The sequence below is a fragment of the Sinocyclocheilus anshuiensis genome, unplaced genomic scaffold (genome assembly GCF_001515605.1).
Source record: "Sinocyclocheilus anshuiensis isolate Anshui unplaced genomic scaffold, SAMN03320099.WGS_v1.1 scaffold694, whole genome shotgun sequence".
Lineage (NCBI taxonomy): Eukaryota > Metazoa > Chordata > Actinopteri > Cypriniformes > Cyprinidae > Sinocyclocheilus > Sinocyclocheilus anshuiensis.
In genome coordinates, this window is record NW_015542477.1 from 952,435 (window position 1) to 964,222 (window position 11,788).

An 11,788-nucleotide genomic window follows, 5' to 3' on the forward strand; every position below is an offset into this window, starting at 1 on the left:
TCATGTTGTATTTTTATGACCTAATTTTATGAGCACGATACGGTAATCGCTGTTATTATTTCTCACAGCTTTTCACGGGGTTTATTGGGTGACTATGGCAGCCCGTTCCAACTGTTTTTACTGTCGCGAGGACCTCAGCGGAAAGAAGTTTGTGAGGAAAGACGAGAAACAAGTCTGCGTGCGATGCTTTGACAAGTTCTGCGCCAACACCTGCGCTGAGTGTCGATGCACAGTCAGCACCGACTCCAAGGTAACACGTGATATCAGGAGCTGTTTTTTTCTTTCCTCCGTGGGTGGTTTTGCAGTTTAAATACAACTTAAACACACGCTGAAATATTGGTCTGTTGAAATATCTCTCGGCTTTGTTGTAGCTCTGGCCCATATCTGTCCATGTCAGATAAGAGCACACATCCTAATGATAATAGTGTAGTGATAATGCTAGTTTAATGATAGTTTGGAGAAAGTTTTACACCTTCAGTAAACTATTACACTAACTTTTACACCATCAGTCATATACTCTATCTAAACATTAGGCACTGAAGTCAAAATGGCAGTAGAAGTATAAATTAAGTGTATTTCTCCAAGCTTTTCATAATATTTTTAATTGGTTAAAAATAAATATATAGCCTACACTACTGTTCAAAATACTGAAATGTAATATTATTAAAATGTAAAATAACTGTTTCCTATTTAAATATATTTTGAAATGTAATTTATTAATGTGATGGCAAAGGTGAATTTTCAGCAGCCATTACTCCAGTCTTCAGTGTCACATGATTCTTTAGAAATTATTATAATATGATGATTTGCTGCTCAAGAAACATTTCTTATTATGATCAATGTTGCAACAGTTGTGATGCTGCTGCTTAATATTTTTTGTAAACTGACTTTTTTCAGTATTCTTTGATCAATAGAGAGAAAACGTATAATTTGAAAGACTAATTATATAACATTATGTATTTACTGTCACTTTTGATTAATTTAATGCATCCTTGCTGTTGATCCCAAACTTTTTTAATTGTGGAGCATATTTAAATTTAAATATATTACTTTCGCAAATATTGTTAGTTAAATTGTATTATATCACATCTCTCAGTCTTGGTTCTTGTCTATATAGGAGCTTCACCATAAGGGCCGGTACTGGCACTTGGATTGTTTCCGATGTGCCAAGTGCTATAAGAATCTGGCCAAGGAGTCTTTCACCTCCAAGGATGACAGGATCCTGTGTGGGACGTGTAGCTCACGTGAGGATGCCCCTCGCTGCCATGGCTGCTACAAGCCCATACTGGCAGGTAGGGGACAGATAGACTCTACACCTTCTGCTGTATATGTATACTAGTATAAATGTGTATGTAGATATAAAATAGATTTATATATCTTAAAAAGCAAAAATATTGGAAATATAGAAATACCAAAATATAGGAGAGAATTTTAAAAGTGTAATTTCTAGACTTGGGGAAAAAAAATGTGGGAATGTATAAAACCCTAAAAAGTAAAATAATAATAATTAATTAATTAATTAATTATTAATTTAAAAAAGTAAAAAAATAATTAATTTAAAAATGTAAAAAAAATATATAATGAATATAATTTAAATAGATTTTTTATAATGTATAATATAAATTATATATATATGTATTATAATAAATAATATAGATTTTTTATATAAAAATAATTCATTCATGTAAAAGTGTAAACTGAAGAAAATTCAGTTACTGAAACTTTTAATTATTTTAATGATTTATAATTGTTTTATAGAATATTTTTAATATAGGCTATTGCCACTCCTAGTTTCTGTAAACAAATTTGTCATTACGCAGAAGTCCCAGAAATATCTTCAGGGGCCTTCAAATATTGTTATTTTGACAATGGGGGGCCTTGGAGTGCATAATTTGTATGTGACATTTTTTCCTGTATAACAGACCCTTTCCCATTTTTCTTTCCTGTTTTCCTTTCCAGGCACTGAGAATGTGGAATACAAAGGCAACTCATGGCATGATGAGTGTTTCACTTGCTATCAGTGTCAAAAGCCAATCGGCTCCAAAAGTTTCATAGCAAAGAACAACAACATCTACTGCAGCCTTTGCCACGAGAAGAAATTTGCCAAACAATGTGCTTGCTGTAAGAAGGTAAGAGATGTAGCAAAAATGTATGTATTTTTGTTCATTATTACTTTTAAAGTTGTAAGTTACTATATATTTTGTGAATACAAAACATGTTCTTTTCTAAAATAAAGACATTTTATGATAATAATGACCATCGCAAGTTGCCTCAGTCTATTGTTTCCACATGTTTTGGCCCTCTTCCTCCAGCCAATTACCACAGGAGGTGTGAATTACCAGGACCAGCCGTGGCATTCTGAGTGCTTTGTGTGCTCCTCCTGCCGAAAGCCCCTGGCTGGCACCCGCTTCACCTCCCATGAGGAAAAGGTCTACTGTGTCGACTGCTACAAAAGCACTGTGGCCAAAAAATGCAGCAGCTGCCAGAATCCCATTACAGGTTTGAATCCACACACACATATGCACTGATGTCCATTACTCTTTTTAAAAGTTCTGTATTTGACTTGAACTAAAGTGACAAATAAATCTGCCTTGTCTCATCCCACAGGATTTGGCAAGGCTACGAACGTAGTGAACTATGAGGGTGGCTCTTGGCATGATTACTGCTTTAACTGTAAGAGGTGCTCCCTTAACCTGGCTGAAAAGCGATTCGTCGCTCACAATGGAGACATATACTGCTCTGACTGCTCCAAGAAACTGTAAACGCCTGATGACCGTGGAGACACAGGAGAGTGAGATTACTCAAGAAAAATATCAGCATTCATTTGAATTTATACAAAAGTCCCACATAAATATGTTGAAGTATTGACAAAGGCTTCTGTTATGTTGGTTCTGGCTTCTTCATGAAGGGAGTTTGATATTTCCTGTGAGGAACGTTACGTTTACCTAGAGGCTTTGATGAGAAAATGTATCCTCTCTCTTTCCAAAGCCTATTTGTCTCAGGAAACATAGTAAGACAGGATGAAAGATGGAGGTGTGTATTAAGAAGGTGAAGTCTGTCATTTGAGATGTATTACTGGTAAATTTGTGTTTCAAATAATGTTTCAAAATGAAGCTTTGGGTTGATCATTTTTAAAACTTTAACAGCTTGTTATCATGGACACTGAACTTTTCAGTACTATGTGTTTCTGTATCTTTTAGATTGCTTCCTTGGAATTTGAAATACTAATTGTACAATTTATCATTTTCGTATAAAAACTCATACTGGAAAAAATTAAAATGTGTGTCTTTCTCCTTACTAACACATTCTCCTTAATGCAATTAACATGACAATTATGTTATTTTAGTTGCCTTTGTATGATCTGAGAAAAAATAAAGTTGGGAGGCTGTCCTTTGCATTTTTTTGTTGGTTTTTTTTTCATAAAACAGCGACAACTAGAAAGAATAAAGTTGGGAGTCTGTAGTTTGTGTTTGTTAAATACCGTGTGTTTTTTCATACAGCGACATCTAGTGGCACAGTATAGCACAGAACCATTAAATGACCCGCTCCAAATCAGTTTGGAGAATTTAGTCTCACAAAAGATGTTTTGATCATTTTTTAAAAACATACTGTAAAATTAAATGGTTATTGTATTGATTTTTTTTTTATTATTATTAGGATAAAGTGGGGATAAACCGCCCAGCCCCCTACTGTTTTTCCTAAAATAACCACTAGATAAAGTCAAGATGCATTTTCGTTGTGTGGACTACGTTGACAAGAATGATGTAGAAGTATTCACCATGAAGCTTACACTTGTACCTGAGAGAAAAAACGGATTTCACAGTAAGAAAAACAAGTGTTTTAAAGCTTGTTGGTTTGTAGAACATCACAGTTATATGATATGACTGTAGATAGGGAGTACGTGATAACTAAAACTTTTTAATAATCGTTCTAAGTCTATGAGAATAGAGGTGTTCATAATTCAACTATACTCAATCATCTCAACTATCTCAATCTTTTTCATCGTGTAAGCCATCACATTCAAAACGATCCATTCAATTATGAAAAATTGGTATACACGCATGTATATTCCATAAATATCTGACATTGACATTGTTTGTAATGTCTGCTAAATTGGCAAATGACCTCTAATTGCAATACAATTTGAATCAACCATTCAACCATTTAACCAATCAAGTTTGGGAGCATATATATGTAGATTGCCCACAGCACAATCACTAAGAATGGAGGACTTCCACAACCCTGAACTGCAGCAACATGCTCGTGGAAGAGCAATTGGAAGACGTGTAAGAATACGTGGTGGTGGTGTTGGAGGAGGTGACATCATTGTGAGATCAAATTGTTGACTGGGTACATTATATTTCACTTCATGAAGTTGGTGATTTCAGAGTAAAGTGAACAAAAATACTTCAAGTTGCACCTGTTGTTTGCTAAGCATAACAGAAACTGACTGATCGTATAGCTGCTTTATGAAGATGGTGTGCGTATGTACACAGTCATTGGCTGTCAGTGTATGTCATCATGGCTAATCTGAATAAGATAATGATTGATGAGCTTAATGAATAACCCAAAAGTTCGCGGGGGACTTTTTAACATGAACACAAGATCTCTTTCATAGTCATTTCTTCACACCAACATACATGTTCAAAAACAAAAACTCTCTTAAATGAAGAAATTACCTATGTGGAAATTTGACTGGCAGATGCTGAATGCAGTGAGTAGCCTAATTCTGTTGTTTCAATTTGGATTTGGATTCTGTTACATCTGATATTTTTTGTGACTTCATAATGAAAAATGATTGAATAATTTACCTCACTTTTATTTTTGATAGATTCATTTATTAAAATTATCCATGAATCAGAATATAATTCAACACTAAGAAAAAAAGCTAGAAAGCACTGGGACACAAAAGCTATAGGTACATCTTTGTACCTCATTTTCCTGTACGTATTAGTAACGTAACATTAGTATACTTAAAAGTGCATATTAACACCAAAAGTTACATATTTATACCTTTTGAAAGGGTGACAGTTTTGTTCCTTTTTTTTCTGAAAGAAATACAATTTGCAATAAAGTGGGAAATAATTTTAACCCTATGTTTGCAGTGGAGCTTGATACTGTCTTAAAATATATAATATAAAAGCAAAACCAATTTTATGCTTCATTTAAAAAAAAATCTTTGTACTACGTTATATGTGTTATATTTCACAGCACAATGCAATGTTTGCATATTGTTATTTCTTGCCTTTTGTCAGGTGGAGAATGGAAAAACGCAATAAACTGGTTCCGGCCTTATTCATCTTCCTCATTCGATGTATAATAGCATCGAAGGATGAAGGTATTATTGTTGTGCAAAATATATTAACATTCACAAATTATAACACATTTCTAAACTGGGACAACTGAGTTACTTGATACATATTTAAGCTTTGTTTGTTTGATATATGAAAATTTGACAGAAGTGTTTATGTGCTAAAATGTGTTTTACAAATTTCTTTTTCTACACCTGAGGGTCAGTACATGCTGCCAGTTTGTGGGGGAAGAAGATAGATTTCATGCAGAAGGACTGTAGTTTCTGGTTGCTGAAAAATGAACACAAAATTCCTTCCTTGAATGAGCTCAGTGTGTGTGTGAACATAAAGAGGAAGCTCAGCAATTCATACTGGACCGCGTTCACATACCTGCACCCTAATAAGACACGCATAGAGCTTGGGCTGAAGGGATTTGGAACAGAACTCCATATCATAATGTTTGGGAGAGTCTGGACCAAATCTTCAGTGGTGTCCTTGGACAACTGGCATTCAATTTGCATGACCTGGTCCAACTCCATGACTGAACCAAAAGTCTATGTCAATGGAACCAAAGTAGAATTAAAACCACAGTCTAAAGGAACGGCTCTGCAGCCTTACTGCTGTAGCGTGGCTGCCGGTGGCACTCTGACTCTAGCTGTGGCCCACAATTTTGTGAAGAACAAGATAAGCATCGAGACGGGCACTGAACTGAAGGGCAGCTTAAGTCTATTCAGGGTGTGGGAACGAGTACGCAGTGCTCAAGACATATCCAGGATGGCCTGCATTGATGGGGATATTCTGCATTGGGAGAAACGAATCTGGAACAAAGCCCAGGACTGTAAGCCTATACAAGACGTTACGCAAAAGTGCGGTAAGTGACACAAATATACACACAAAAAATTGTTAACAATGCCACTGTATATGGCCGTTTTTTTAAACAAATAAAATACAAAAAAATCGTTTTAAAAATGCTTTAAACATTTTTTATATTATTTTCTATTTTTTATAAGGTTTTCAATTTTCACAAACATATCAGCATAGATTCAATTTAAAACCCAGATTTGTGTGACTTTTCATTATTTTTGATAATGAACTGTAAATAAACATAAAAAGTAAATGGACAAGTAATACATACTGTATATAGCTAGAGATGTCACTCAGTAGGCTAGTTACTACTGTAGTTAGTTTAGAATTAAATGTTGGTTTCTAGTTATTAATAAACTTACATTTACCATAAATGTAAAAAACACGGCCCTCTGAAATGCTTTATTTTGATTGGTCCATAACAATGACCTCTCTTCAAATGGCTTTCATGTTTCTCGTATCACGCCACCACAGACTCACATTCATACAAACACAAATTGCTTCTTAGTTATCTACTGTATTGCAAATTATATTAGTTAACTTCAGTATTAATATTGTTGTAATATTGTAGCAGTGTTCGTCTTGTTGTTCGTCGTCATACTGAGAGAAAAGCAGGTCCGGCTACTGCAGTGCTCGTATGATGTGGGCGTAGGCTATTGTGATACTGTAAGATTGTTGCCATAATGATTAAGAAAACCAAATCACCATGAATCCTTTAAAGCGGTAACCTCCGGGGAATCAGCGCTTGTAAAAACAAAGAACCCGCAGGCTAATTTATTTGTCTATATCTGTATATCTGTGGGCACCGGTGCCACAAACCATCATCTGTTTAGAGAGCCGAAGTACAACCAAACAATGTTCTTCCCTAAAACTAATGCAATTTCATGTTTAATCGCCAGAGGGCCAAAAGGTACATATGAAGTCCAATTATTAAAGCGGTCATATGACGTTGCTAAAAAGAACATTATGTTGTGTATTTTGTGTAATGCAATGTGTTTATGCAGTTTAAGGTTAAAAAAAACACATTATTTTCCACATAATGTATGTTATTGTTGCTCCTCTATGCCCCGCCTTTCTGAAACGCATCGATTTTTACAAAGCTCATCGTTCTGAAAAGCGAGGTGTGCTCTGATTGGCCAGCTATCCAGTGCATTGTGATTGGCTGAGTACCTCAAGCGTGTGACGGAAATGTTACGCCCCTTACCATACTGTGATGCCCTGTGTCCCTGCGCGACAAGACAAAAACAATAAAACCCATTACAAACGAGGCATTTGTTGCATCCAGTGGGGACATAATTACTGATTATAATGACTTATACTGTCTTTTTACGCTTTGCGTTGCGTATCGTGCTGCGTAAACATAAAACCATGTCTGGAGAAATGACAAACAACAAGCGCTACTCTACACTGCTCAAAACTCGCGTTTGAATCGTCAGTGGCAAATTCTTTAAATATAAGCGAGAATCAAAGTTACGCCTTCTTTCTTTGCGTGAACATTTGGGCATGATCTTCCCACATCGTGACGTAGATATGTGGGGGCATGTTAGAATGAGCCGTTTTAGGAGGGCGTGGTTGACTTAACTTTTATAAAGAATAACTCTTTGGATTTGAGACTTTAGTCTTTGCAACTTTACAGATCTTCTTTATGCACAAAGAGCTTGTAACACTCCAAAGAGAAAGGAAAAATGTTAAATCGCATCATATGACCCCTTTAACTGTAAAGGAAATACAGTCAACCGATCATTATCGCTAATTAAATACTATCAAGCTAATAATGAGGGCCGATATTTACTTATCTATCATCTATATTGGACCCTTTTATATCTGACACAATGTCCTCTTGTTCCAGACTGGCCTTTTTATGAAGTAAAATTAGTGCTTATCATCATTCGTGAAGACGGAAACAAAACAAACATTTACGATGCCCCAGAAGTTGCTCATCAGTGGGTGCGCTATAGAAAACACACTTTGAATTTTTACTGCTGCTAGTACCAAGACAAAATGTCAATAATATTTGTAGCCTATATCTTTCCTCTCTCCAAGTTGACAAAAGCATTAGAAGAATGGCCGACACATGTATATTTGCATAAAGTGAAAGTGTTCCCTATAGGAAGGTAAGACCTTGTAATATCTTTCTAAATATAGCCTAGTACAAATTTTTTTCAGGCCAGAATCCAAATTTACTCATGTTGTCTTTCAACAGCGCTCTTACACGCTCCAGTGGAAGTGCAAAGGTGCGTCAGTGGCAATAAAGGAACAGTTCACCCAAAAATGGAAATATGCACAAAATGTACTCGCCTTCAGGCCATCCACGATGAGTTTGTTTCTTCATCAGAACAGATTTTGTGAAATTTAGGATTACATCACAGCATGTCTTATGAAGTCAAAAGCTGCATGATTGCATGAAACAAATCTATCATTAAGACATTTTTCAAGCTTTTTCTTCCAGCTACAATAAAATATCAACAGGGAATGGACTTTTTCACTGGAGGGAACATTATTATGGATTTTGGCTAAAGGAATAATTTACAGTTAAAATGTCTAAATCATGATTCCTACAAACACATAGCATTCAACTTCACAAGACATTAACTGACGGACTGGAGTCGTGTAGGTTACTAGTGGATTAATGTAATGTATTTATTAGCTGTTTGAACTCTCATTCCGATGGCACCCATTCACTGCAGACGACCCAATGGTGAGCATGTGATGTAATGCTACATTTTTCCAAATCTGTTCTGATGACATTCAACAAATTTTCATTTTTGGGTGAGCTATTCCTTTAAGACTTATTTGTATGTAAAATTAAAAAATCATCAAACACGCTCATCAAACTAACAAGATAAATATCTCTTTGCAGGGGGGAACCATGCAACTGTTTGCCACCAGTCCTGGACTCAGCCAGTGATAATCTCTTCTCAATTGCTTCTTATCTCCATTCTAAAAGAACTGTCACAATCTGCAAGAGCTTGCTTTTCATTCATTAGTTTTGGCATATTTATTTACCTTTCAGGGAGAAAAAAACATGCATCATTACTGATAAATGAAAAAATTACAATTAAAAGTTTGAGAAATGTTTGATAATGTCATCCTTATATATCTTTGTAGGTTTGATTGCTTGGCTCACCTGAATGTGATTCCTAATGCTGATGTAGGACAAATGCAGGATGAACTCACTGAGATCCTCGCCAAGCGTTACAAAATTGACCACTATGAAATAAAAACAGATGCTAACTTCATCTTCATATATCCTCTTGGTAAATCAGATCCAGGATGGCTAGGATGCTTTCCAAAAAAAAATTCCAACAAAAATAAAGCATAATTTCCATACAAACCAAATACCAGTATGTTTTTTTTTTACTCTTTAGATGATCTCTTCCCGGACCTAGACACAAACCCACCCTTAACCGCGACTGAGTCTCTGCATCGTACAACTGAAACACGAACAACCACAATTCCTCAGCTGACGTCTACAACTACTGAGATTATTACTACTGCAAAAACAACAGGCACAACACCCAATCAAGTGGCAATAACAACAGAAGTTGTTTCATCCTCAACTGAAACAAAAAAAAGTCTGTACAGCAACTATATGTATTAGTTTCTCTCTTATGGACTGTAACATGCATAGGCCTATGTGCAATTTTAGATTAACTCAGGATTCTTTGAATGTTTATCTCTTCATTTTTTCAACAGTCACTACATCCACACCATTCATGGAAACAACCCTGGCAGGAAGTTCCACGACTTTTTTATCCTCCACAAGAAGTCTTACATTAAATACAGCCGCATGCTCTTCTACTATTTCACCTGAAGGAAACATATCAGGTCAAGAATAGCCTTTTTGTTTTCTGTTATAAAACGATGTTCTTCAATCTCATGTGCAGTTAGTGATTTTACAAAGTATGGAATATTTAACAATGTCTATCTGTATTAAATATAGAAAGTTATTTCAGTGTCAATGTCAATGTGACTATCAATGGCTCTGGTGACCCTGAGAACATAATTACAACCTGGGTAAGATATTAAACCAAGAGAACCTAAATTCATCCAAATATGTTGCATGTCAAACTGGAAATAAGTATCACATCTCAGCATCACATCACAGTTGTTTTATCATCACTGCAGCTTCATGAAACTCTTTCTAGCAAAGGAATACACATGTTGCACTTTAAACTCTTGACTTCCTCAACACATGCACGAAAACGAAGGTTAGTCAGTCTTGTTGTTGTTGCAGAGAACAGACCAAATCCCAAGACACACTATAGAATTTTTTTAACATGTCTGATTTGCATTTGCAGTGTGGAAACAAAATCATTCAAAGTGGATAGAAAGGTAAAAACTTCCAAATGTTAACAGCATTTTTAAAAAAAAAAGAAAAAAAAATCGTTTTCACATTTGTTTTAGAAATGTGAACTGAATTAGAAATTGAAAATGTTTCTCTATATTAGATACACAAAAATATTTCTGTTTTCTATTATCTTGTTTATATGTCTTGCAGCGGTCTCTGCTTTCAGTAACAAGGTGAGATGATCATTACAAGACAGCAGTTGAAGAAAAGTAAACAATGGTGAACAATAATTGTTGTGAACATACAATGTGTTTTAATGGGGTTATCTGATATGGCTTGTTCCCAGCCATAGCTGTGGCTTTCATGCCCAGGTAACAACTTCCTCAGACATCAGAGAGACAGAAAAATGGATTCATGGGCTTCTGGAGAAACAATACACCAGTGGAGCAGTACTCTTATATGCCCAACCTGAGGACATTTTAATTTCTTATATTGGTATGTGATACATCTGAAAAAAAATAAAAGCAGATGATGAGAGAATCAGACTATGATACATTCTCAGTACTACATACCTGTTTCATTATAATATGGACAGAAACTGGAGAATTATTAAAACAAAATATATATAATAAATTGAATTCTATAACCATACACAAAGCTGTCTGAATGTATCTCTCTTCTTATCTAAAAACAGGGCCATGTCCTGAGCACAACCATCACACCAGGCAAGGGCTTTTCAATTGGCCCCAAATTGGGGTTCAGCACAACACCTCACTTTCCTGTGTGGGAAACCCTGAAAAGATAGCCTATAGGCAATGGTAAGAGCCTCTCTTAAAAATATTCATTTCAACCTAAATAGAATTGAAGTTAGAAATTGCTTCCTAGTTTTTTAAAGAAATCTTTTGAAATATGCAGCATGATACAGTCTCAAACCAACCCAGAAAAAAAAAAAAAAAACATGACTAAATGGTAATGTAATTTCTGTATGACTATCAGCGTCAGACATAAATGCAAAAATAATTAATGCCATTCGCAACTAACTAATCAATATTCTAAGAACATTGCCAATGCTCCTAAGTCATGAAACATTATGTTCAAAAGTTTTAATAATTCTTTCCCTTGCTTTTACAAACATTGTTTATGGAAAACTTTAGAGAGAACATTCCATTTTCTCAAACATCCTAAAAATGTTCCAGGAACAGTTTGAGCCAACGTCTCAAACAGCCAATCGCAATTACAGGTGCATCTCAATAAATTAGAATGTCGTGGAAAAGTTCATTTATTTCAGTAATTCAACTCAAATTGTGAAACTCGTGTATTAAATAAATTCAATGCACACAGA

At 35.3% G+C, this 11,788-nt stretch overlaps 2 protein-coding genes across 3 annotated transcripts in view; both read left to right on the plus strand.

Moving 5' to 3' along the window:
* The window catches only part of LOC107693928 (four and a half LIM domains protein 1-like), an 8,431-nt gene extending 5,113 nt beyond the window's left edge, over window positions 1-3,318 (plus strand). For both annotated transcript variants that reach the window (XM_016493487.1, XM_016493486.1), the window contains 5 exons: window positions 69-250; window positions 1,118-1,292; window positions 1,960-2,129; window positions 2,313-2,499; window positions 2,608-3,318. In XM_016493487.1, coding sequence (XP_016348973.1) covers window positions 95-250; window positions 1,118-1,292; window positions 1,960-2,129; window positions 2,313-2,499; window positions 2,608-2,762 — 843 coding nt within the window. In that variant the 5' untranslated portion in view covers window positions 69-94 and the 3' untranslated portion in view covers window positions 2,763-3,318. The remainder of the gene's footprint in view (window positions 1-68; window positions 251-1,117; window positions 1,293-1,959; window positions 2,130-2,312; window positions 2,500-2,607) is intronic.
* Window positions 3,319-4,223: 905 nt separating this feature from the next.
* LOC107693879 (uncharacterized) overlaps window positions 4,224-11,788 on the plus strand; it is a 9,421-nt gene continuing 1,856 nt past the window's right edge. The window contains exons 1-15 of the mRNA XM_016493414.1: window positions 4,224-4,328; window positions 5,643-6,162; window positions 8,005-8,102; window positions 8,199-8,269; window positions 8,359-8,389; window positions 9,016-9,059; window positions 9,264-9,412; window positions 9,524-9,730; window positions 9,852-9,983; window positions 10,099-10,172; window positions 10,284-10,366; window positions 10,457-10,490; window positions 10,657-10,679; window positions 10,793-10,941; window positions 11,141-11,264. Coding sequence (XP_016348900.1) covers window positions 4,224-4,328; window positions 5,643-6,162; window positions 8,005-8,102; window positions 8,199-8,269; window positions 8,359-8,389; window positions 9,016-9,059; window positions 9,264-9,412; window positions 9,524-9,730; window positions 9,852-9,983; window positions 10,099-10,172; window positions 10,284-10,366; window positions 10,457-10,490; window positions 10,657-10,679; window positions 10,793-10,941; window positions 11,141-11,264 — 1,844 coding nt within the window. The remainder of the gene's footprint in view (window positions 4,329-5,642; window positions 6,163-8,004; window positions 8,103-8,198; window positions 8,270-8,358; window positions 8,390-9,015; window positions 9,060-9,263; window positions 9,413-9,523; window positions 9,731-9,851; window positions 9,984-10,098; window positions 10,173-10,283; window positions 10,367-10,456; window positions 10,491-10,656; window positions 10,680-10,792; window positions 10,942-11,140; window positions 11,265-11,788) is intronic.